At 38.7% G+C, this 27,720-nt stretch overlaps 1 protein-coding gene across 3 annotated transcripts in view; it reads left to right on the top strand.

Annotated features, from left to right (window-relative positions):
* Nucleotides 1-27,720, top strand: part of LOC124213348 (Myosin heavy chain-like) — an 85,379-nt gene that overhangs the window by 27,810 nt on the left and 29,849 nt on the right. Inside the window, exons 1-12 of one of the 3 annotated variants that reach the window (XM_046614590.2) lie at nucleotides 529-1,899; nucleotides 13,745-13,933; nucleotides 14,619-14,795; nucleotides 14,975-15,175; nucleotides 15,520-15,672; nucleotides 16,423-17,000; nucleotides 17,079-17,261; nucleotides 18,221-18,480; nucleotides 18,554-18,716; nucleotides 18,810-18,984; nucleotides 20,013-20,171; nucleotides 20,627-20,842. In XM_046614590.2, the coding sequence (XP_046470546.1) occupies nucleotides 1,054-1,899; nucleotides 13,745-13,933; nucleotides 14,619-14,795; nucleotides 14,975-15,175; nucleotides 15,520-15,672; nucleotides 16,423-17,000; nucleotides 17,079-17,261; nucleotides 18,221-18,480; nucleotides 18,554-18,716; nucleotides 18,810-18,984; nucleotides 20,013-20,171; nucleotides 20,627-20,842 (3,300 nt within the window). In that variant the 5' untranslated portion in view covers nucleotides 529-1,053. Of the gene's footprint in view, nucleotides 1-528; nucleotides 1,900-13,744; nucleotides 13,934-14,181; nucleotides 14,302-14,618; nucleotides 14,796-14,974; nucleotides 15,176-15,519; nucleotides 15,673-16,422; nucleotides 17,001-17,078; nucleotides 17,262-18,220; nucleotides 18,481-18,553; nucleotides 18,717-18,809; nucleotides 18,985-20,012; nucleotides 20,172-20,626; nucleotides 20,843-27,720 lie in introns of those variants that run through there. The other 2 variants (XM_046614589.2, XM_046614593.2) reach the window with 2 other exon arrangements.

Genomic DNA, 27,720 nt, shown 5'->3' with positions numbered 1-27,720 from the left:
AGCATTAGACTTTCTTACACAAAAATCACCTTAGGTCATATTGTTTCTCCAATGATGGTAAATTCTGAATTCGACAACTGATAAATACGTTTCTCATAAACTGTAAGACCTAAAGGTTTAAAAATAGTAGGATTACCATATCTTGACTTATTACTAAAATATATCCAAATACCTGCGATATTAAAATTTTCATCCTAAAATGGTGGACAAAAGTTTACGGATCGTCTCTGTAAACATGCTTTCAACTATACGGACGGTTGTAAAAAGTGATTCGTTGTCACGTCAATGACAAGGAGTAATTTTCGCGGCATTTAGTCTGGCGTCTCTCTTACTTTCTATAGTACGCGGGGTGTGCATGTGTGTGTGTGTGTGGTGTGTCGAACTAAAAACGATAGGGAACAACGAGCATAAAGTAATCGTCGGAGGAACGTGCGACTGGCTCGAAGTGAGTGACTGCCGTTTCTCTCCCTGAGCAAGGCGACTCTGCAGACGCCTGCAGACGACGACGCCTCGCGTCTCTCAGATTGAGTAAGTCAGTCAGTTCTTGAGCGACTCGCGCCAGTCACGCTCCTCCGCGCCTAAACGCGACCGACGCCAACATGTGAATGTATAATATTCGCGTTGTAATATATAACCGCCTAATCCTCTCGAAGTGTTCACTTTGGCTCTGCTCCAGAATTCTCCTTACACTTGAAAGAGTAAAATTTAATTATATTATTGTCATAATTATTATTATGCACGTCTCGTCGCGACGTCGACGCCGTCGTCTGATAAACAAACCGTTAATTGCATTCAAGTAACGATCTCTGCCTTACTACATGTATAAACCTGACGTATTGTTACTCGGTAATTTACGGTATAAGTCGTTCAATACAGATCCTTTAACGATTCTCTCGCTCCAACTTGCACAATCAGTGATCGGTGTGGTAGTATTTCGCGTTTTATTGAAATTGGCGTTAAAGTGTGTCCAGACGAAAACGTCATGTAGGGTCTGAAGAGGTGCTCGGTTGAGTTTCGCCAATCGCAGGAGAAGTCCAGAGTCCAACAAAACGCATGGCGACAAACCCCAGGCGCCATTCCCGCGACACAATGTCGCCGAACCCAGCGAGCAAGATGCATCACCACAAGGCGTGCAAGGGCAAGGCTCACGGAAGTGGCATAGCCAAGCAGAACAACTCGAGAGGGCCGATAATATCCTCGCCGAGTCCGAGGCCAGGGTGCAGATCATCGTCGTTGCAGAAGAAGGACTCGAAGTCGAGTTTGAACGGCCACAGCGAGTCCGGAGGTAGCAGAAAGGTGAGCAGGAACAGCGTAAGTTCTTGGGAGTACAGCGACACCGACAGCCTGAACTCGTCTGAACACGGGGTTGACAGTGTCGACCATGCGAGTCACATGATAAAGAAGATAAACCAGGTGCTGGATGGGATGGACGATGGGAAGAGGAGCGTAAAGACCGGGAGGAAAATGTCAAACGGCGATGAACACGGCAAGAAATTATGCTCGAAAAGAGAAAGCTGGGCCGAGACGCTCCGGGGTAGAATCGAAATGACGAATAAGTACAAGAAGATGGAGGCCGGGTGGGACGACAGTGTGATCAACCCTCCCAAGGAGAGGAAGTGGCATCGCATCACTGCCGAAGTCGAACAACGGACCGGTGACAAAACCGTTGCAAGGAGTAACTCCTTGCCGAAGAAAACTTCTCCGTCACTTCGCAAGGTCGTAAAGAGGACGCGCAGCAGCCCTGTAAGGAATTTGTACGACGTCGTCGAGTGGGAAGAACTCCTGGAGCTTGCCCAAGCCAGGAAGGCCACTCGGGTCGGGAAAGGGACCGGCGGGAAACCAGCATACCTGAAACACCTTAGCAATCTCCTCGAAAATAAGGCGCCGAAAACTTTTAAGGTACCGTTTCGAGGGAGTTGGCTTCACCGAGGAAAATATTATTTGTCATAGTTATTTGAAAGTTGTAGTAAAATTTTGCAATTTAGGAAAATCTAGTAAAATTTTGTATAGTCACTAGGAAATTCTAGTGAAATTTTGCATAGTCACTAGGAAATTCTAGTGAAATTTTGGACAGGTACTAGGAAATTCTAGTAAAATCTTGCATAGTCACTGAGAAATTCTAGTCAAATTTTGCATAGGTACTAGGAAATTCTAGTCAAATTTTGTGTAGTCACTAAGAAATTCTAGTCAAATTTTGTGTAGTCACTAAGAAATTCTAGTCAAATCTTGCATAGTCACTAGGAAATTCTAGTGAAATTTTGGACAGGTACTAGGAAATTCTAGTAAAATCTTGCATAGTCACTGAGAAATTCTAGTCAAATTTTGTGTAGTCACTAAGAAATTCTAGTCAAATTTTGCATAGTCACTAGGAAATTCTAATGAAATTTCGCATAGGTACTAGGAAATTCTAGTAAAATCTTGCATAGTCACTGAGAAATTTTAGTAAAATTTTGCATAGGTACTAGGAAATTCTAGTAAAATCTTGCAGAGTCACTAGGAAATCCTAGTGAAATGGCATCGTTACGATAACGGTTTGAATATTGGTGAAATTACAAGAAAATATGGTACAAGAAATTATTTAATACGATCGTAATTGCGATAAAAATTGTCAATGCTGCGTTTCTTTTCGTAATGTTATTTCAATGGTCGATTTTCAGAAAATTCGTTATTTCATAACTGTAGGGTTGTCTGAAATTGAGTAAATCGTAACTAGACAAGGGATACTCATGTTTGGGAAACTGAATTCCTTCAAAGGCATACTGAAATTACAAAACAATGGCTTTTGTTCCAGTGTTTGGTTATGTTGGCGCAACTGTAACTTCAGCCGGGTGAAAATATTTCATCTGCAAGTTATTTTAGTCCATCAAAAAATGACTGTAGGATCGAATAACATTCGTGGAATGTCAAAGAGACAAATGTCTCAAGTCAAGTAAAATGAAATTCCATTTATTTGTATATTGGTTGTGTAACAGATGGTTCAACTAACGCGACTGTATCTACAATAACTGTTCTGCCTTTTATTCTCCGTTTTAAGCTAAATCTACATTTGCATTTTACCATTCAGAGATGGAGTATAAAAAAAAAAAAAAAAAAAAAAACATCTCAGTCTCTTCTGTGTGTTCTTCTTCTCGTATCATCATTACCAGCAGAACGAAACATCACATCGTATTTCTTACATCTTTTAACTGTGTATTCAGGTTTACACTGAAACACGAATAAAGGTTGTTATTTCGGTTACTTAAATTTAACTCGTGTGGCAAGTTGATTTTTCTATACGATAAAAACTACCCTCCAAAAACAAAAACTTGATAATCTTGGCTGCTGATATTTTTTGTTCGATTATTGATGCAATAAGTCTCTCGTGAGTAGGCAAATAAATTTGGTATATTGCAAATGATTTGACGCTTTTTTCTGCCGACCTTTTGTTTGCCTGACATAATCGCAATCCTGCTTTCACATTCTGTACGTATCGTTACATAACTTGACATAACTTCGATCAAAGTTATACCGGTTTTGAATTTGGCGAAGAAAAAATCATCGCCTATTAATTTGCATTGCCAAATTCTTTCTCTATTAGTCTTCAAACAGATTTATTCCTATGCTTGCAGGTATTATGTACGGATTTAAAAAAATCCCAACAGCTGTTGAGATTTTCTTAACCGTATCTTGAAATGTTTGAAGATTTATTCAGCTCTTCGGAAACTTTGTAAATTTTTTCATTGTTTTACAGTTTGGTATATAAAAATATTTTTTCATTAATACGTTTTCCTCAGACGATTCTCGTTAATACGAACAAGAATTTTTAGTGCTGTTCATAATTCTTAGACGCTATATCATCTGCGATTATATGTTGAGCAACGTATAATAAATGAGTTTGTACATTTTCTGTTTCAGGTAAGGATTTCGCCTCTTTAAGCAAGACATTGAAAAAATTCACACGTGAGTAAGTTCCATCGGTTATTCGCTTACCTTTAACTGTTGGCACTGCGTCGATATTAAGATCGGAAAAAAGCGAAGTCAAGGTGAAGAAAATCCGTCGCGTCTCTGCGAGTATGTAAAAACATGTTTCTTGATCGCGTGATTCGCTTATATTAAGCAGGGAATATAATTCATCTCGCTAATTGCTGTGCGAGCTCAATTGAGAAATAGGTGAGGTTTGATTAATCGAACTAATTCAGAAAGCGCTATTTGATTTCACTGATTACGAATACCCAGCTTGTTTTATGGCTCTTCTTGTCAAGATAAAGTATAGAAACGTATTTTTTAATTCATATCACGGACCGCAGAGTTATGACACGTACGTTTAAACTACGTTCCGTATCCCAAAATGCCTTTTTTCCTCTCTCTTGTGTCAATATTATTTAATATTAAATTATTTCTGTCAGGCCCGTCGTTTTCTCAGTCAGCCTTGTTCAAAATTCGTGTAATTCTTAGCCACAGCAGCTCAGTTAGTCGAAATAAACGCTTCGGTCGTCATGATGATTCCTGTTTTGGGCAGTTTGACCAGATTCCTTAATGGCTTTTTGGAAACGGGTTTTATTTTTAACGAATGCAGATATTTCGGATAGCGGCGTACGAGCGAAGACGATCGGTGGCAAAAATATCTTGAGACGATTTAAGCCCAGAAATTATCGCTTCTGGCTGCGAGATTCACGTATTACGTGATTATTTATCGGTGCAGTTAAAAAAATTTTAAAATCTTAAAGTGAGGAGAGTTATAGTTATTTGCCACCTTTCGCAGCTGCTTAATCTGCAGAAAACGGCGTCACTGTGCTTTTTAAATGCAACATAATTCAGCTCTGGTAATGAAATCCTCTCAACTATTCGTATGCAAACAGTCGCTGAGTAATTCTAATCCTGTTCCGAGATTTCTGATTCAAATATTGGAAATACCGTTTCGCGAAACTATCATAGGCCTGAACCCAAGGCCTACCGATCAGTTTATCAGATAAGGGAAATTCCGCATCACGTAGCATTTGCAAATCTTGCGTTAGTTGTATTCATTGCATTATATCCCCGTCCGTGATGTATTGAATGATAATTTCAAATTGCATTCCGTGTAATTACAAGCGGCTTGATGAATGTTAATGGTAAAACGCATATCCACGGATGTCTTGACAATTTCTATGCATCGACTTATTTATTCAATCACCGTCAACCCGAGAGGGGATATGCATCGATTCGTACGCAGATTTGCCCATTCGCGGTCTATTTTTTTTTATCAAATCAAATATAACCTCGGGGTGAGGAATGGCTGCCGTTGCGCGTATAGGTATAGCGGTACGTTGTAGGAACTCAATCGGGTCGGTTTGATTAATTAATAATCACCGACGTCGGCAGTGACGTATTTACATATACAAATAAGAGACGCAGCTATAATCTCAGCCCAGCTTGCAGAAGGCAGAAAAGCAGGTTGCTGCTACTGCCCGAACCGTAAGATAATAAATTTCACATTATAGTTCAAGTTGGCTCAGAGACGCCAGCAGCCAATCTCAAACGTTTAGAGAAATCACAGGGCCGGCGGCAGGACATATTTAGTTGACTTTTGTCAATTTTTGAACAGCTGTTGGGAAAGTTTTTAGGATTTTTTTTATAACTTGATGCAAAGAAAATTGGAAAAATTATCCTGGAAAACCAGGAAATGTTGGGGGAAAATCAGGGAATTTGTTAGAGAATTTGAGAAAGTAATTATTGTTATTTTTTTTTTTTTGGAAATTACGTAATTATGAATCTTTCAATTTTTGATTAATGCTAATAATTTAAACTTATAAGATGATAATTTTCATCGCTCGCAACTTTCCTTTGCGAGGTTTTTTCATTTCGCTCGATTATTGGTATTTATCGATTATACAGAGATAATAACGATGGTATTATTAACGATATTAATAATTATACTTAAAACAAAAATTTTATATTTACAACTATGATAGTCTGCTTTTTTATTACTGAATTATTCACTTTCAAAGTTTTATAAAATACAGAAACAGTATTTTAGAATGCGGTATTTCGATATGTTTAAATTTTCAACAATACACGAATATGATGACTGCCATATTAATTTATTCATAACGTCAATAATACTGTATTCTCGAATAGCTACTCAGGTTTATTTCACTCTTCAGTAATGCAGCCTCGAATTGCAGTATTATCAAAGAATTTAGTTTCCGATCAACCTTGCTCGATACGAGCTTTAGTCACGCATATTCCAAAGAAAGAAATCAGAAAAAGCATAATTTCGGTCGGAAAAGAAGCTAAAAGTCTGAAAATATTCAAACCCAAACCGAGTAGCCATCCTGTTTAAGGATTTGCAGCATGACGGCTGTTATTTTTTAACCGAATAATATAAAATCCGGTTTTGAACCTACACGTGCAAAACTTCAGTTATTCACGGTTTGCAATTCAAAGTGTTAGATACACAATCGAAATTTGCATAAGCCGCGGATCGATATAAGATAGGTGGAAATGAAAAGACGGTGAATAAACAAACATCGCTTATATTCTGGTAACAAATGTGTCTACAAAGGTACGTCAGTTCATCAAGCAGAAAAAATCAGGCACCTGCCTATGAATCTATAAAGTCAAAAGACGAGAGCTCGTCATGTTTCGAATCAGAGACACCACAAGTCTCCTTGCAGTTACGATCGTAAACCGGAATGGTTTCAGTTCAAGGCCGTGTATAGGGAGATCTTGTCAGCTCCGTTAATACCTATCGTGTGGCAATCGAAAGGTCTTTGCTTCTGTCACATCTCACAGCTGGATTCACGAGGCGGTCCGTGGTAGTATGGGAATTTCAGGTGTCAGTGACAGAATCCGTCTCGATACGATCGGCGTAGTACGAATATGGTAATGATTTAAGCACGCGTCCACGTCGGCCTGGATTTGCGAGGCAACCAAAACCTTAAAGTATGAATATAATCAAAGATGCTATTCAGATCGGCGAGCTTCGCACGAATTATCGCTGCCGGTTAATATCGAGTACAACTGGATTTACCTTTTTATTTCCACACTCCTTTCAAGTCACAATATTGAATTATTCACATTTGAATAATAACCATCTAACAACCTCTTACCTGCAGCCGCGACTGATCGGTTAGAAGTAGGCGCAGTTTTCTACTTCGAAACACGTAGGAGGAATTCTTGCGATAATAGTCAAGGCTTTTCTCTACGTTACTGAAGTATTAAATCCCCCGGGATATCGTGATATTATCGCAAAGTCTACGAGATCGAATCCCTTATCCGGTTGTCTGCACCAAATACGACGTCCTCGGATTTACTAACAATGGATCTAATTTTCCAGGGTGCAAGCCCCACACTCGGAAAACTTATATTCTGGTCACGAAAAAAATCAAAGAATATCACTTTTCTTAAATTGAAATTACAAACGATTTTTTTCGACGACAACCTTACTTCTTTTACAGAGAAGAAAATTTTTGCTCAAACTGATTTTTTTTTTTTTGTACATCAAGGCAGTGGGTGACCACCTCCGATCCAAGTGTCGTTTCCTATTCATTGTAGTTTTTTTATCGATATAATTGCGTCGCTCGGATCGCGTTTATGCTTCTAACCGAACTGCATTTACAACTCTCCTCGTTATCCTTACTTGAAGGTAAGAATTTCTTTTCAATTTGAATTCAATATAAACCGAATGTAGAAGTAATAAGCTGAACGGTTTAGGATTTAGTAACTTACTAGAACTAGGATAATGTGTGGGAAAAACTGCGTTTTAGTTCCTGGAGAATCTAGAAATGTCATGGAACTTTTTTCCCAAAAATTTTTGGCCAATTCTTGGTTGATTCTCATATCCTGTCTGTCCGCCACTAGAGTTCCGGTTCATCAGTTGCAGGCGAAATTTATTTTCAACCAGACACCGGCTTCGGATTCTACATTTAAACAAGGTGTTGTTGTAGTGTTAGCATTTGCATTAATAGAGTCTTGACGTTATATATTAGATATTCTTCCTCCCTGTGTCTGCGTTATCTCCGTCCAAAAGACACGAGATTTAATCTGAATACCGGCAAAGAGATATTGTAATTTGTCCTCTACCATTTGTCCAACTCTCCGATATTCGATCCTTCAGCAGCTGCACGCATATGGCTTTCCGCCAGGTACTAGAATCCGCATCATTTCCGTATGTTCAAGGCTTTTTTTAATCCGACCAACTTCAACCTACTACGCCTGACGTATGTATATTCTTATCTCAGTCCGCGAGTAAAAAAAAAACGGTCACATAATATGCGTATTTCGCTTTGAACTCCTCTCGGTGTAATTATTGTTTTCTTCATCCTTTCCCCGCTTCTCACAGGAGATCGTGTTTCTTCACATGCGTCACGCGGTGCAATCTTCCATTTGTATCGGTTCGACCGAGGCCCTCTCATTTCTACTTCGAATTTGCAGTATTGGAGAATGGTATCAGGCCGGAGATTGTAACGTTATTGTATTGATGCATCTTTAAAAAAACAATCGTTATTTTACAATCTTAAACTTACCTGAAATTTAGCAAACCGTTAATACTCCGTCAAGAAACTCAGAACTTCGAAATTCAACTGCTTCAGTTATTCTAAAGGTGCGAAATAGTATTTTTTTGTTTCAACGTTGCGATACGGTAACGTTACTAACTTCAGCCTTGTAGAGTGGTGAGGTTTTTCTCACTTTTCGTGACATAGCATCTCGTTTCAAGAGCTTATATGTATATTTTTCTCAAACAGTGCAGATGTACCGCGCAAAATGAAATATCTTAGAGCCGCCCGACGTCAATTGGCGCAATCAAAATTATCTGTTTTATTGGGAGATTGAAATTGCGATGCGACACTACCGGGCAATCCGCAAACTAATAGTAATGGCCGCTCTGTGTATACAGCTGTCAACGCGTACCGAATGTGTTTACATGCGCCTACACCACACGTGACGAATTAATCACTTTAATCACTGATGATTGCTTATTAACAATATACTAATTTTTATCATACTCCCATATATAAACACAGCAGTCGTATTGACATTGTACAACTAGCGCCACTCTGTCCACGGTGGTTGTTTTCATTACCAATACATTGTAAGAAAAGTGTGGTTCTGGACTTCCATTCTCTAATTTGAATCTAACACTTCCCCTCATGTCAATTCGACACTATCTGATGTTGAATTTCTCAATTGATCACAACAATTGTTCAACAGTATTCAAAACTGACGAATTTTGGTCAATTATGACACCATCATTTACTTTAAAGCATTTTCAACTTTTATGATCTTTACGCACGAATATGATAACTGTCGAGTTGCATTCGCGCCCCCTGTTATTTCGATTTATACGACACTTGTCGGGGATACCAAAGAGACGTACGCGAATTGGCCAATAGCGCCAAATACGGATGTGCAAACAGCCGAGCAAGGTTGCCAAATCGTTGTCTTTGCGTCATAGTAGAGGTGGAGTTCCTTTGGTGCCCTGAATATGGTCAAAATGTAGGTATATTTTTTGATTCCGTACAGCGCGTATGGAGAGATTGCCAATGCTGCAGCCATTGTTTTGCATAACTGACAGTGCCGACGGTCGTAAAACATGAAAACCACGCACCCATCGTACGCAGCATCGAATTTTGTTACGTACACGGCGTATGCATACGTCGTTTTGTTGGTTCACGACCTATATAACGTCACATGCTCAGACAATTAATTTTACGATGTGATGGAGTATCTTCTTCATTATGAAAGACCCGTTTGTACCATCCAAGTTTGATTCGTGAACACATAATGGCACCCTTTTTTAAGGCTCTCGAAGTTAAATGTACCTACATCGGCACCAATGGAAAGCGATGATGATGATAAAGAACGTTCCTTAGTTCGGTTTGATGAACGGATTTTACATAGTTCTTTACAACAAATGAGATTGAGCCATCAATTTGTACGTAACTACTGTAGTAAATCTCATCTAGTATATCAAATTACTAGGTGAACCTGTCACGCCAGTAACACCCAAGTCGCAATGATGTAGTCATTATTCAGTTGCTGCTGTCAATCAATTTCCCAAAGAGATTCGTTGGGGACAATCAGTCGGTATTAAATTCAATATCCCGTGTGATGATCCATATCAACGTGATGCCTGAATCCTTAGCGAACGAAAATCCGCTGGATACTTCTTCAAAAGTTTACCTTTCGCTTATTCGGCAGTTATATGTACGTGTTTTTTCTCTTTGTGGTCGTGTTGAATGGTTCGAGTTAATTTCATATGTAACCGTACTGTCTTTTCACGCCTTGTACAATATTCAAGATTGTAAATTTCGTAAGAAGCATTCGCGGTGCGGCTGACAAACTGCACCTCGAAGTGGTACATGCAAAACCACAGACTACATTGCACTACTTTGGAAAAGAAAACCAGCCGCATAATATGCAAGCCTGTTCCAATTACCTCGCGGTGTGCGTGAATAGCTAAATGAATGTACATGTGATTGCACACTCTTGAGTCATTAATGCTGTGTAGAAAGGGAAACTTGAGTATAACACCCGGTCTACGCGCGTGACTTCGTGGAAATCTAAAAGAAGCTGTTATAGTACCAGAGTCGCTTCTTAACTGTTTACAACACCCCGGAATCGAGGGATGCGCATGTTCAGTATCCAGTTTTAACCACACGCATTGAAAAAGAAGGTGAAAAACGAGAGAAGCGCCAAGTCAAACAATAAACACAACTGTTCGTCTTAACGTGGAAGTCGATCGTTTCAGCTTCTCGTGGTGGTACTACGAGAGATCACCGTGGTTGAAAGGAGATATCTGTATGAGATAGCAATGAAACCATCGAGTATGCTTAAAGTTAAATACACCGTGAACTTTTGACCCCAGCAGGTTGCCACCGTTTACGGTATGTCAAAGGGGAGTGAAGCTCAATAACGGGAACGATTCATTAAATTATCTACACTTCGGCTTGTTAGTCGGATTAATTGGTGGGATAACTTCGATCATTGCCCTCCAAGACCTTTCCTGGTCCGCGATGCGAGTATAGCAAGCTGCGGTCATCCTATAATCGTACCTTATAGAAAGTAGAAAGACAACCGGGTTCAAATAATATCTGGTTTTCGATTTGTGATGATCCCCGTTTCGATCCAACGGCAAGAGAACATATCTTACGCGGTTTGAGAAATTCGAGAATTTTTAAGCTAATGGAGTCGCCCACTTAAGATGAACCAATCTAGCTGCATTCTTATCTAGTATTGCCTGATAATCTACAGCTTGTGACAGGTTTAGAAAGTATTTCGTGTTTTGGTGCATTGCAATTCGACCATAAAAACATTTTTAATATAGTCGAACCTCGATTATACGAATCAATTGGAACCGGGTCTAGTTCAGATTAGCGGAAATTCGGATAATGGAAAAGTAATATTAGACAAAACTATACCGCATGATAAATAATATTAGAAACATAAAGCACATATTTTTACGTCAATTTTACAAACATAATGTGTTCCTTTAACACACGTTACATCGTTCTCATTACTTTTGCTTCTGAAATTGCTCAAAATATCTTTTATTTTAACGTAAGATTGTAAATGAACCATCTCTGATTTTTTTTTATTCTAACAACCGGTTTATTTACTCCAATCTTTCGGCTCTTGGTTCCGATAACAGAGGGTTCGGATAACGGAGGTTTGGATAATCGAAGTTTTACTGTATAAAAAACCGGAAAATACATTCCTAGCTCTCAATAACAATACAACTATAATAGAAGTCAAAAAAAAAAAAAAAAACGATGTTTATTGCCCTGATTTTTTCCGTGAATTTTTGGTGTTTGAAACCGTAGAATTTAATAATTAAATCATGATTATATTAGATTGGCTCTAGTTTTTATGTTATTATAGCATTGTAAGGGGTGGGGGGTTCTAACATTTTGCAAACAAAGACGGAAGGTAGATGCTAACGCTTTCACCAGGATTTGAGAGCGATGGAGGAACGATATCAGGGTCGGTGGGATTGTCACATGATGGCAGATTACTACTGGACTCTACAAAGGCATAGTTCCCATAAACCTTATAAAGGAAAACCTTCATTAGAGAACTTTCTGAGAATTACTATATTTTCTATATTTCTTTCACTTTTGTCTGAATAAATTAAGTATAACTAAAGTCATTGATAGTATTTTTTTGATAAACTTAAGATATTTTTAAAAAGAATCGAATTTGTCATCTAAATATCGCCTTTTAGAGTGATATGTGAAAATGTCGATAAAATAAATAACAAGGATCAGTTTTGAAAAACTACGCTTTTTTCTAGGGTCGTTGACATCAAATCTTCCTGAGACCTCTCAAATATCAAGGGCAACAAAACCATTGTTGACCAGTGTAATCATTTGCTAGTAAAACCAACTTCCTGGTCACACGTCTTCCCTGTTTTCAATCAATATTCTAACCACTGGAACAGACTCCTCCCTTGCCACAGCCAGATCTCAGCCAACACGTGCAACTCATATGGTCTGCATGACTTGCGGCAAAGCGAGTAGCGTTATAATTAGGGCTGCGCCGTTTTCAATGAGAATAAGGTTCACTGAGCTACATGCATCGCGCTGCCTACTCGAGATGCGCATAGTCTGAGGAAATAAACATAACCGACGTTGATGAACATATACTGGAGCAGAGCCTGGGCTGTACCACGTGTGTGTGCATACGCCTATATATAAGAGATGTCGAGTGTTTTCATGTCTATGCACGAAGAGCCACTGTTCATAGACTGAGGTTACCATCGGTCAAGTATCCCTTTGAAGTGAACTGCTCCTAAGTAGCAAGTTTCCAGGATTCCAAAAATTGACTGTTTCTGTACAAGTATTTTTCAACAACCCGGTCCTATGGCAGTACCTTATCAGGTTTTTAAACCATGGTCAGGTAAGTCAGATCCTGTGAGATGTCAAGTCCATTCGTACAATTTCGACTATGACCTTACTTATACGTATGATGAGAAATGGGATTTTGGAATAGGGTCGACGTTTTTTTTTTTGTTTAGTACTGTAACTGTGAGACATCCCCGGATGCATACAAAGTAAATCTAGTCGTCGAAAAGTTTAGAAAAGTTGCAGGACCGTTAGAAACTTCAAGATTCATGAGAATGATACCATTACAACTATTTCTAATCCTAGCTGAGCCGTCTTTATGACATCGCGAGCTGATTGTATCACGCATTGTGTCGCGTGGGTATTCACTGTGACAGTAAAAGACATGACTGCTGACTTTCTTGTTACCGTAAGTCGGGCTGATGATTTCCATAAGTCACACTTTCGATGCCGGGCGCGTTCGAGGATGAGGAAGACGCAGTGTGAAGATTAACACCCATGAAACGTAGCAAATACCCAACCCATCTTGCACTCCTATGGGACACGAGCGATCGAACCAACGGCACAATCTCATACGTGAACTCGCGCGGTGATGAACTCGGTTGAAAATGCTCTTCCTTGTTGCTCTTTGTCTCTACGTTTTTTTACATATCGTCGGTTTTGCGTTTCCCCCTAAATCTCGGAGGTATGACAAATCCATCCGGGTATACTTCGAAAGAAACGCCGAAAACAGTGAAATGGTACGAATGTCATTGAACAACAAAAATTATCACCTGTGTTTGCAATTTGAATGGTATTGCCTACTTGCGAAGAATAGAACAAAACGACTCTACAGTAATTTTTTTACTCCTTCACATTTTGCGATTCCCTGACTAATGAAGAACAAGTAGAATAAGTATTTATTTGTTATACTGATAAATATGTGTATTTTCATTTCACAGGCACGATCAGAGGAACATTTGGCTCAGGAACAAGCATGGCTGGCTGCGGAAAGAGTTTGGCTTCTGCACCGGAGCGGTTTTTCCGCAGCAACGAGATGCGGCATCGCGGATCCCGACACTGGAAAACTTCGCGTACGTCTTCTTCCTTCCGGCGATGAGGTCCTGGTTGACGAAGAAGATGTTGAAAAGGTGAATGGTTGGCAGCTCCGGACAATATGACTAACTTTTGTACTTCTGATTTAGTCAACACCATTGTGAATGGATTATATGATCTATTTTACCAACCTTGTCTGAGATTCGTTCCATTTCCAAGGGTTCAGATTTTACGTACAGTAAATTTATCACTGTATTCGTCGGCCGCGAAGTATCGATAATATTATTGTCCGTGTCAGTTTGCCCTCCTCAGCGTTTGAGAATCAGTCAACACAATAGTTGCCGAGTTGGGCCAAGATAGCTGTGCGACCAATTTAATTCTTCTCGACTTAATCAATTATATTTTATAAAGTTGACGACTGTTGTTAGTGTTACTGAAAATGACGTACTGGATTCGCGTCAGGGTTTGTAACGTAGACACGTTTTACGCTGGGATTGGTTCTGTAACATGTATGATAGAAAGATTAAATTAAACATCGTCGCTTCGAACAAATTAGAGTGTCTCGCTAACACAATCAGTACTTCACGCATAATTGAATTACAGTATTTCTCTTGCTTGTATTGTGCTTCGTGAGTGAGCGAACATCACGATCGATGCGTGTCACGTCTGGGCTTTATAACAATCGGATGAGTTGTTAAAAGCATGAAAAACGGAATCTAGTACTGAAAGAATCGGTTAAATCGACTATGAAATAAAATGTATCGTTTCTATTCCTTGCAGGCAAATCCACCGCAGTTTAACAAGGCTGAAGAATTATCGCAGCTGCGATTTTTGAACGAATCATCGGTGCTGCATACCCTCAGACAAAGATACGCAAGCAATTTGATTCACACTTATGCTGGCGAGAGCATGATCGTAATCAATCCAGTCGCACCTCTGGCTATTTATTCTGAGAAGGTGAGCCTGAGTTTTAATATGATTTACTTTTTCCCGCGACCTTGGATCGCGAATGGTTTCAAAGGAATGACTTGTACTTGGTAACGATAACGTCCACAGGAAACAACAGCAACAATTATAATACGAATGACCAAACCGTGCGCTTAAATGATTTTTTACTCTTTTTCCTTACGCTGCAGGTGGTTCACATGTTCAGAGGATGCAAAAGCGAAGACATGCCTCCACACATTTACGCCATGGCGCAGTCAGCTTACAGAGGGATGTTGGCGACTCGAAGAGATCATTCCCTTGTCTTGCTCGGTCGTAGCGGTGCTGGAAAAACCACAAATTTCAAGCACGCCTTACACTACCTCGTCTTGGCCGCGGGAACTGTAAATAAGGTCAGAATTCATTTATCTAGCTGACAGATACACCCGTTTTATGCTCATGAATTTTGAGAGTGAATGATACGTGCGAACGGATGATTTATGCATAACCTACTAGACGAGATGTCGGTTATGGGCTACAGAGATTGTATGCTTAAACCTACTGGACAGTATATAATTTGAGTTACGGTATATTTCATCACTAGTTGATAGAAACTCGTACAATTCGGTCAGAATATCCGATGCTTTTATTACTTACATTTCACTAGCGATGCTGGATTGAGAAAGGCTACTTTTAGCAATTACGGGAGTCTACGGATCAATTAGTCCCACGACTTATTTATGCAATTTCCTTTCAGATTTTGACCATTGAAAAGCTCAACGCGGTTTTCACCGTACTCGAAGCATTTGGCAACAGCAGGACTCACATGAACTCAAATGCGACAAGGTTCACTCAACTGTTTAGCTTGGATTTCGATCAGTCTGGCCAAATCGCATCCTCATCCTTACAAGTAAGTGAAGAAAATTAATATAAATGCACATTTTCCGGTATAGAAGTGTATTATTTATTTATTTAAAGCCAGATAATACAATGTTGAGTATGAGGAATATTCTATTATTATATCCTATAGAGGTGATTAAACACCTGTGTGTAGGTTGGCCGTAGAAATTTTTTTTTTACCAAAATAGATGGCTAAATAATATTTAACAAAATTATAGTATTTCCTTATATCAATAAACCAATTTCCCAGTTTCTCTTTTATACTATTTTCCCTGAAGTTCAATGATTTCAGATCATTATCAAGTTTTTTGAACTACACCATCGCTGTTGTAAAACTATTCCTATGATAAATTTCTTTTTTAACAGTAGCTATCCCACATAAAGCTGCACTATGGAATAAAGCATAATAAATGGTTAACATAGTTTTTCGATCTAGCATCTTTATTAGCTTACAAAATGTATAAGTCAATCCCATCTCAGATGGCAATCTATAATTATTCCAAATATTTACAGGATACTGTTCCATTTAGAAATATATTATTCATCTTAATTTCGATGTTATTATGGACACTAACTTTATACCTATACACCAAAAGTCACGAAGACTGTTTTATTAATATTCAATGAGAGTGCATTACTGGCTAACCAAATTGCAACTTCTCCCAGACAAGAAGAGATTTCAATTTTGACTTCATTCCAAGTGTCGCATGAGCATGTGTTACTATTGGTAAATTGATAACCCGAAAACAATTATTTTCAGGTTCTGCTTCTGGAAAAGTCGAGAATCGGACGTCGCGCTGACGGAGATCCGACATTTCACGCAGTGTACAGGCTTTTAGCTGGTGCGGAAGGCCCGTTGCGGAAGGAGCTTCACCTGACGAATCTCGTGGCTGAAAATAATCCGTTTATAACGCCTCTTCAAAAGCACGAAGACAAGCAACGCGCAATGGTTGAATTCAACCGGATAGTAGCCGCCTTCAAAATACTCGGAGTATCGGAGACGGAGGAAAAAGTCATATGGCTTGTCCTGGCTGGAATTTACCACTTGAGTTGTGCAGGTGCCGTTAAGACTGGAACAAGCTCTCAGAGTCGCTGGCAATTCGGGAGGGTCGAATGTGCCGAAAGGGCTGCCACCCTGCTCGGAACTTCGGTCGAGGAATTGAGCAGAATCGTATTCTCTTCCAACAGTGGTGGTGGCACGCCGAACAACTCGAGGACAACCATGAAAACACCGAGTCCTGAACATAGCAAGGACATCACGGGTGTGGAGGCCCTGGAAGGATTGCTGGTTGGGTTGTATTCCGAGGTATTCCACTGCGTCGCCGCGCTGATCAACAGGTGAGAATTTTTTTTTCTTCGGTCGAAATGTTGTGCCGCGGAAGGAAAATCATTTGATGATCATTTATCAATTTTCAGATCGATATCAGCGCCTGTACACACTGTTTCATCACTGCTGCTCTGCGACGCGCCTGGGTTTCAAAATCCAGCGTCGTGCGGCCGTCAGACAGGAGCGACATTTGAAGACTTGTGTCATAATTATCTGCAGGAAAGACTTCAGCTCCTCTTCCATCATTCCACTCTTGTTGCTCCGAAAGACAGGTGACAGGCAATTATGAATTTGACACAGATTACCACTCTTGATGGGAGTGCTCCACTCAATTTTCTATTGATAGTGCGATAATTTCTTGTACCATGTGTAACTTTATATTTAAGAGACTCTTTACGAGAGAAACAGCTGAACAGTGGGTGGTTTTTGGAAATTTATAACTCGGTAACCAATTATTCAATTCGATTGGGATTTGTTGTATTCAGAAGTATGCGGATTCAGCATCAATTTTGGACGAAAAATTGCATCTCAACTTCAAGCGGTTGTTATTAGAAGCAAGAAAATGGTATAGTAAGAAAAAAAAGATGAACTATCCGAAGTACTGTTTTCAAATTCCGAGTGAATTGCATGACTCATTTCCGAGTCATCGTGAATCCCATAAAACGTGTCTCTAAGTGAAATGGTTGACGTTATTGCTGAGCAAGTTGCTTTCTATTAATTAAATTTAGTGAAAAAAACATGCAAGTAAAGCTTGATCTACGTACTTCTAAATAAAACCAACCCCAATCGAATTGAATAATTAATTGTGTCGAAGTATAAATTTTGAAAATAAACCGCTTTCTCAGCCGTCTACTCGTGCGAAGCCTTTCAGGGGATTAGTTACTCTTGAGAGCCATAAAACAGGCCGTTTTTGAAACATTATCCCTGAAGTCACGAATAACAATAGACACTTGATTTCCGCTCGCAACGCTCCACGTCATTGTTAATAACTTGTTGGTTACTCAAGCTGAACGACCTTTTCTCAAACGTAAATAAAGTTGATAAATGGCCAATTCTAGTTTAAAAAAATCAAGTGTCTATCGTTATTCATAACTTCAGAAGTAATGTTTTAAAAACGCCTGTTGTATGGCTATCAAAGCTAACTAACCCCCTTGAGCGTTGTGTCTAACATGAAAGAGACGCGTTGTGTTTCGAGTTTTTCATCTAACGTTTAATTTAACCTGACAATCAGATACGCTCAGGAGGGCATCGACATAGACCACGAGGATGATTATGGATTCGGGGGCGTCGGTTCGCCGCAGGCTTTAGTTTCGCTTTTGGATCGCAGTTCGCAAGGTGCGGCCATGTTGAGAGCTAGTCAAAGTGATCTCAGTAGCAATCGTCAGACGGAACGTCGGGGCTTATTATGGCTCTTGGACGAGGAAGCATCGTGCCCGGGAGGCAGCGACGAAGCATTTCTGGACAGATTCTTCTCTCACTACGGAGACAGAGGTAGCTCAATGAAAGTTTCATCCACCCAATGTACCTGGTGATCTCAAATATTCGTCCAAATCTCTGCTTACAGATCATCAAATGCTGTTGAGAAAAGCACCGGGCAATAATCAGTTTGTTCTTCATCATCTGCAGGGCACCAATCCAGTGCTTTATACGGCAACTGGTTGGCTGCGAGCTACTCGTGAAAATCCGGTGGCTAGAAGCGCCATCAGCGTTCTCCAAGAGAGCCAGAGGTGAAGCGCCGTACTTTTCGAAATTTCTTTAAATTTCGCCGTTCTATCGGCAAACCCTTTTTCATTAATATCATCGCATTTTGCCGATTGCAGAGAGGATGTGAACAGGCTGTTCGTTTGTGCTCGCGGTGCCGGCGTCTCGGGTGCTTTGAGCGGTTCGGTACACGGACTCGAAGGTTCGCAGACCTTGAGGCGAGCTTCGAGCATCCGAAGGACATTCACTGCGGTCAAGCGAAAGAACGTTTGTCTCCAAGTCAAATTCACCGTGGTAAGTTTTCCCAGGTGACGGTACACCTGTTCCATTATTATCGATAAATTGAGTTTAACACTCTGAAGCAGTCGTTTTTTTTTTTTTTTTTAAGGTCAAATTCCTTGAAACTGGGGTATATAAGGGTTCTTGAGGGTGCTGATTTGAATAATGGGTTCAGATTATGAGAAATTTTCAAAATTCAAAATGGGGGACTGAAAATGAGAAAGTGATCGGAATGGATGGAAAATTCGTTTTCAGCGACTCCGAAACCCCCTCGAGTAACGAATTTCAAGCGAATCGGATGAACTTTTATATTTTCAGTCCGCCATATTGGATCCGCTATATTGAATTTTGAAATTTTGACGTCGGATTCGTTTTTACCGATCCCAAAAACCCAAGACTACCAAGTCCCATTTTTCTAGTCTCCGTAATGTTCCCACAATAACATTTAGTCTGTGAAAAAAGAAATTTTCAACACTTTCGTTATTTATAGCGCTCACTATATTCGCAAAATCATCATAAACCCTCTTAAAACATCAACATTGACATCTTAGAAGTCCAGTTATGCAAAAAAAAATAAATAAAAAATGACAGCGATATCCTAAAAATTGAATGTAATTTTTGAATAACTGACTCGAAAAAGGTGTCTCATATATCAGATGCTGTGTCGCAAATGGTTAACACGAAAATAATCGCGTTTTTAACCTTCTTCGACAGTAAAAATCGGTAATAAAACATGTGCTTAAAATTCCGAACGTACATTTGCACGAAAGCATAAAAGAGCTTATATCAAGTTACTCATTTTACCAAAACTTTTTTCACAGTTTTCCGCAAAATTAGTACGAATTGATGATTCAATTGAGGAAAAAGTTTTACCGAAAAGACTTGTATGTTGTGAATTGCTTGAATTTACTTCGGGCATGTAATAAAACATTATGCTCAAGGTTTTCCAAAGCCCGAAACATAGTTCATCTTTGATTCTTGACCTGACCTGAGTTCAATAAATTATATCAATATTACTACAGTTATTCCGGTTTTACTTTCAGGATGGACTCATCGAAACTCTGAGACGAACACGTGTCAAATTTGTTCACTGCTTACTTCCGCAACACAACGCAGGATGTACCGACAACAAGAGTCTTCTTTCCGTGAGATCAAACCAAGGAGAAGACAGCATCATTAACGTCCCGCTACTTCGATCTCAAGTAATAAATCCGAAGTCTGAAAATAGAATTACTTTTTCCGTACTTCAAGTGAACTGTCATAAATAGTGTCGAGTGTATTTTAAAATTGGGGCACTTTCATGTCAAATCTATCAGATTTTGACCTCACCTTTTCTTTTCATGCAGTCACTTTCGAGTTTTGAATTTTTAAACCCTGAAATTACCGCTTTTTTTTTTTTTTTGTTAATTTACTACGCGAAAGAGATTTAACGAAGGAAATTGTTTTTTAATAAATCGAGTGCTTTAGAAACTTTACAGCCGTCATCTAAAAAGTGTCAATAAATTTATAAACGGTGATGTTAAAACCTAGTCAATTCCGTATTAATGTCCCATTCATTAGATTCAAGTTTTGCTTGATGTATTTAACTTGCCATCCTTTTGATCATTACTTTATACCATCGTCACGTTAATGAAATTTCGATTTTCTTGTCCTTCAGATTCGAGGAAGTGAGATTATCGAGGCAATTAGGTTACACAAAGTTGGTTTCCCGAAGCACATGCCACTCGGGGAGTTTCATCGACGTTTCGGATTGCTCGCCACCGACAATCACGTTCGTCCCGGAAGTCCTGTCGCCGATGAACGCCGCGAAGTTGAGGACATGCTCCTTTCCGTCGACATTGATCCCGCATCTTATCGCGTCGGTCAGAGTCAGGTGAGTTCTTTGAAGAAATCTTATTGCGCATTCGCTTTTCCGTCTGCTTGCAAATAGCGACATGGCTTTTTACCTATACGGTTAAGAATTTTATAGCCGATTCTCAGCCCTTTCAACGGATGAGCACTTAATCTTACAATTACTTAGGTACAATAAAGCTTTGAACTTCGTAATTTCCTTCCATCATTCCACGATGTATTGTAAAAATTGCGTTGCGAAAGTTTGAACCAATGCTCCGAAAATTTATGACTAAACTAGTAACTTTGACGGTCAAGTTTAAAGTGGAAATCGAAAGGTTTCATGTAAGCATCAAGTACATCAGCTTGTCCCGTCGTCTGTATGTTTTTAGTTTAATGGATCCGATCGATTGAAACGTTTTCGTGCGAAATATTTTCTGCCATCGTTTACGGAGAAAGTAAATATATTGAAACTTAGCCAGGAACGAGACTTTCTTTACGATGTGCTTCAAGTTATTTTTGGTATTGCGTGGGCTGATCGATTTGATATTTGGCAAACGGATATTCGTTGACTTTGGATACATCCTATCGTTGTTATGTAGGAATATAAATTTCTTACATTTGTTTCCCATATATTTGTATTGCTATATTACGATTCTCGGGCTCTAGCGGCTATGTCGCGAAAAAGTCGAGAATTGCCTCGGGACTCAGACGCGTTACTTCTGTATGACTGCTGCTTTCACTGACATGAAACAAACTGCTCGTAATGACGTGCGAGACGATGAAAAATTGTACTTAACAACTTTAATACTTTCATTCTGATAACGTAACGCGATTCAAATACGCCGTTAAAAAAATATCCAATTTTTGATCGACTGCGCAAGTGTAGAACGAAGAATTTTCGTTCAGTTTTTTCACAGATTCAGGCTGTGTATTATCGAATGTAAAGACCATTGCGGAAATTGGCATCTCGTGCAACCCAGATGCAAGGCTTTAATCGTTTATGCCCTCGAGCAGCGAAACGCGCCAATGCAACGGGCAATTAATGGTGAATGATTTTTATGAAATTCCAGTACAGCCTTATCAAAATACACTACACACAGCTGCAACATAAATATCTAACAAACCTAGATCTACCAGCGGCATTTTAATTGCGAAAAATCGATCATTCCAACTTTCTGTGGTGTCAAGTCCGTTGAAGAACCGTCTAGATCGGAAGATAACCCAGGTCTGCAACCGATAAACTGCACAGGTTTTTTTTTTTTTTATACTGTTTCTTGTAAATTTTTACTCACTGAAATCGGGAGGAATACTAAAAATAATTCCATCACGTTAGGTTTTTTCTTGAACTCGTGTTTGTAGTTTCATTTAGAGTGAGACACCCGTTTAACTTGAAATCTGTTATCCTATTCTTGATTCTAAAAATTCCATGCAAAAGTGATTTCTTACTTTCATTTAATATGTATTAGAGTGAGACACAAGAATAGATATAAAGAGAATATAAATGGAATGGAGGGAAAATAAGGGAAGGAAATTCAGGAAAACAAGCGTGTTCGGAGAAGTATCAAAGAGAAGAAGAAAAGGCTTCATAGGGAAAAAGAATGAACACGGAATGTTAAGTACATTTCACGAAGAAATTGTTTGTTTAATATTTCTAAGAAATACTGTCTAGTTCCTTGCAATGAAATGGTGGTTTTTTCATTATTGTCATTTTTTTTTATGCAAACATGTATTTAAAAAAAAAAAAAAAAAAAAAAACTGTACGTGATGGAGGGAAATGGGTGTTATTTTTGGATTCAGCAGACTCAAAAACATAAAATTTACCAAAAACATCCCATGCAGCTGAAATAAAATATATTTTTTCAGACCTGTTTAATTATTTCAAGAAAGTAGTCCAAGGGCATGGAGGGAATGAGTATTTTCTTTGGCTTCGTTTTCTTTTACCCCGGAGGTATAGAAAGTCGCGAATTTGTTCGTTATTGTCAGCCCGCGATAGCCTCTCGAAATTTTTCAACACCTCACGCCGTCTTTACGACCGTCAATTGAGGATCCTCGATCAATCGAATAAACGACCGCACCATAACTTTCACGCTATGGGTATAATTTTATTTGAGAGAACAGAAAGTATAAATTTAAGGGTGTGTATTATATACGAGTAGACGGCTGAAAAAGTGGGTTAACTTTGGGGACTTATCATGTCACTATAATCAATTATTCAATTTGATTGAAAACTGTCTTATCCAAACGTATGTGGATCAAGCGTCAATTTCCTTTCTTTTTTTTTTTTTTTTTTTTTTTTTATAACACAATCCGTTATCAACGTTTAATTTTTCCAGCTGCCAAAAAATCTGTTCTATAAATCGTCATACAAATCGAACGTCATAGTTTATCACACCGGTGATTGAACGACGGAGGGATTGAAACACAACGAATGCCTAATGACCCTGTAAGCACCTGACTCCTCTTCGGGTTGTTAAACTTTTATCGCCACCGTCTGGCGCCGGTCTATCATTTTTATTTGTATTCTTCTTTCTACTTTAATGCCATAAAATTACCACCGTAGTTTATTCTATTCGTCGATTATCTCCGCCAGTCTATCTTTTCTCAAGTGTGTAATAATAATATATAGTAATATTAATATTAATAATGACAACAACAACAATAATAATACATAATCTGTTACCGCTATTACCGTCATCCTTGTTGCTCTTATTTTGAACGTATAAAATAATATTATACGTGGGTCGACCGTTATTTTCAACGAAAAGCTTGACCAGTCTTGTTGCATCAGTTCTCGAATTCGAATCCGTTTCGATGATCTTCTTCCATTTTCGTAATAATCTATCGGGTAACTTTCAATTGGTTTCCGAATGAATTATTCCGGAGCTGTGTCGCGATGTAATTTTTTATTTTTTAGTTTTTCATTCTTCTTTCGCTGCGGCAGACGTGTAAAAGTAATATTGGAGAGAGAGAGGGAAAGAGCGAAAGAAGAAAAGAAAAAAAGAAAAGAAAAAGATATGAAAAACTGGTTCCTATACACATAACGGCATTCAATTCGGTGCTACAGACCGGTCGTCGACGTTGCAGCCGAAGCAAAATGCGACCGATAAGTGAACGAAAGTAGCGACCAGACTCGAGTCCGAGCGAAGGAGTAAAACAGAAGTCGCATCTTTCTCATCGAGCTATAATAACTTTCCACCAAGAGCTATTCAAGCAGCTGCAAAATCGCCAAGAACCAGTTCTCAATGTTTCCAATGGTTAGGCATTATCTCGGAATCATTCTTTCAAATAATCGTCAAGATCTGATGAGGTATAATCATATAATCAAGTACATGATAATTTAAAATCTGCTGGGAAACCTTACTGTCAATTACGTTGAAACTTGAAGATTCTTTCAAGTCGGGATTGCTGTCTATAAATATGACCAAATATGGTGATCAAATATGGCAATTAAATATTTTATTAATACAAAATAAATACGAATCCCCTTGACGATACAAGTTATTGTTCGGACAACTTTTTCGCTCAATCAATAAGTAACATTTCTTTGAATCGAAAGAACGGTTTTTTTACGTCATGGATTTCGGGTGGTAGAAAATAACGTAGAAAGATAAGGAAATAGACGGGTCACAATATGGAAATTTTAAAAAACGGGAACATCTATCTTGGATAATTTTAAAATGTAGAAAGGCTAAGTACAGAAAACCAAATATTCTTATTCGATCCGACGATTCTGTGTTTTGATTTTTCTATAGTCCGACCTTCTACATTTTAATCTTTTTTGAAAATTCGACTTTCAGATCCCTTACCGTTCCATTCTTTCTACAATCTTTCCTCTGCCCATCAAACCACAATTTCGATTACAAACCTGTAACAACGACAGTTCTAGAAGTTACTATAATAGATCACGTTCTCAGACAGAATGGTAAAACAGGGTGTTGTCAATTTTACTCATACAAAATTCTCTGACTTTTTCATAGGAAACTTAGGTAATGTTGGGCAGCTTTTATGACAAGAAACTCCAGAAGTTATGCACCTTGAATATATAAATTTAAATCTAAAAAACACACGGTATTGCTTAGTTTCACATAAACAATTAGAAATTGAACAATGCCATTTCCAAAAGTTAGCTTAACCGAAATTATGAAGCATAGCTGAAGTTTGAAAACAATTTACGAAAAACACCGTTTTGTTCCTAACTCAACCATAATGTTAACTTTTTTGACTTCCAAAAGCGGGACGAAAGTGGCATATTTTTCCCTAAAACGCATTTGCGGGAAATATGAGATCGTATTTCCCGTAAATCCTAATCAGCGGGATATACGAGCTCAATTCAAAAGTCCCAATTTTCAAATCAATACTGCGGCCAGAGTTGAGTCGGAAATAAAGTCCTATATGTACTTACATCCTATATATACGTAAAAGTCGACTTTATTCCCTTGTTACATAATGTGCTATTTTCCCTATGGTCCATCATAATTCCCTGTTTATTGCCTGACTTTTCATTATAGACAAAATTCTCCGGCAATTCCCGGTTTTCCGGATCTGCCGCACACCCTGTAAAATCTATACATAATTAACCATCGAAAGTATAGTTCACGTGCAATATCTATCGGTGTACATCGTCGTGAAAATGAATAAGATGCGATTGTTCCTCGGCCAATGCGTGGGTATGCAGTAAAGGTATGCATGCACGGATTTACGTAAGACACGATCGTCTAGGATCTTAAGTTGATGCGCCGCGTGCCGGAGGGACATAAAAATTGCGCGATACTGCGGGCAGGCATTCTTCCTCTCATAAAATAAATCTCGACGAGGCTGCGGCGTCGGGATCTCTTATATGTACCGTTAAGAGACGGCCATCAACGCGTGGCTTGAAATCCGACGACGCTTTCGTGAAAGAGTGCCTGTGCATTAAAGCTATGTTGCATAATTGTAATATTATTCGCAAGCATCGCGGTGAAATCACAAATAACTCGATTCGCGATGCGATATGGATACACGTATTATACACAGAAATTTAATGCGTTATATCGAATATGAGAAATTATTTATTGAAGATAAAGGCACACGGTGTAAGTAAGAACTGTACGAATAAACTAAAAAAAAGTTATTGCTAACTTTTTTGCAATAGGCAAAACTAGATGACGGACATTTTCGATAATCGAGTGATGTGTTTTCGAATGAATTGTATCTTAATAAATAACAGTGAGTATAATAAATTATGAATCAAAGGTCGTTTTATAAAAATTCTAGGTGAAGTCGTGAAAAAATTCTGTGAATTATTGTTATTTTGTAATGAATGACTCGTATCTTCAATCGGATAGTTGAAAAACATATCAAATTTCGGTCGAATCGATTTGGCCGTTAGTTCAGAATTCAAAATATATGTAACCGGATGTAGTAAGAATTTTTTATGCAGAAATAACAATAATTTTTAGGCATTTTTCTGTAATTAAGGTCACTCGAAGTAATTATTGGTAAGTTAAAAAAATTTTCATTTGAAATTTGACCAAGATCGGTCAAAGATTCATGGATCATCTCGCATCAATCGTTAATCGATAAAGCCGTTTTTCCGGAATAAGGAGTAAAATAATTCTGCTTACAATATGCACACACATATATGCACGACTTTTTTTCGAGGCGATTTTTTACTCGACGAAAAATACAATGGGCACACCGTTTTACGAACGTGCCTAAAATGTGGTGTGCAGTCTTTCATGGACTATAATTTAGTGTCAATCTTACACTATCCGGTATTAAATTTCCGAATCAATCACAAGAAATTGTTTTACAAAACAGTTTACACCAATCAATTTCGGTCAGATTTAACACCATAATTTTTCACAGTGAAAGCCTTCGATGTCTTCGAATAGTTTCGTTAAACCTAGTAAATAGCAGGCGAAAGTGAACAGTCGAGATGTTTTATGAGTTTGAAACTCAATGGTACTTTGAGAAGAAGAAAGAAGTATGTGATCGTCGAGTGAATGGTGATTCGTGTTGAGCGGCAATCGATGAGAAAAGAATGACACGCCAATTCATGGAACAAGAATGTTTGCGCCATAGCAAGCTGGGTATAAGGTGTATGTGTACTGTATACTAGATGAACGCAACATGAAGGTGACGTTTATTCTTGACTCGTAAACACCGAGTTCGTTATGGAATGCAATCGTGAAGCGTGTTAAACAGAGGATGTCACGTCTATCGTCTGCCTCACGTCTTTGGGTTAGTTGGAAACGATGATCCTCTAATAGATCCAGGATTCTAACCAACGTTCCGTCAATTCTTATCGATGCAGCGCGCGTTCACACGTAGGAACATTTTTCATTTGAAGGGGGAAAAAGTGGTCGAAAAACTCGGCAAGCCAACAGATCGACTCGATCATTATTCCTAGGAATTTTCAAATTGAACTTGAAGCAATACATTGTCAGATTTTAATAAAAGACCTCGAGTTTTCCTCACGACATACAGGAAAACGTACTAGTTTACTTTGTTTCTTTTTTCTTTGTCTAATTGTTAAATCGCATTGGAATCATGTTATTTTTGTCGCCTAAAAAATCGTTTGCCAGTATCTTTTTAAAATGAACGCACGCCTGTATGTTTGCATCAAACAAACCAATGGACTGATTTGGCTGAAATTTTGACAAAAAGTTGTTCATGCCTGAACGATGTTCCGGTAAATTTATCACATCTTTCAAACTTTCATAAAATTCTTTACCACCGCGGTCTTTGATATAATTCATTGACCTATGAAATATAGCTTTATGCCGTTGAAAAACGTGTTCAGCCACTTCGCTATACTAGACTTTTAAATCACATGGGTTGATGTACGAAACAAATCACTAAACTGATTTCGTTGAATTAAGAATAAAAAATAAAGTATGCGAGTACATAGCGCAGATAATTTGATAATTTGTCGCA

This window comes from Neodiprion pinetum, chromosome 2, assembly GCF_021155775.2.
Source record: "Neodiprion pinetum isolate iyNeoPine1 chromosome 2, iyNeoPine1.2, whole genome shotgun sequence".
Classification (NCBI taxonomy): Eukaryota; Metazoa; Arthropoda; class Insecta; order Hymenoptera; family Diprionidae; genus Neodiprion; species Neodiprion pinetum.
Note: the sequence above shows the minus strand (reverse complement) of the source record. Positions and strands in the feature narration are given on the sequence as shown.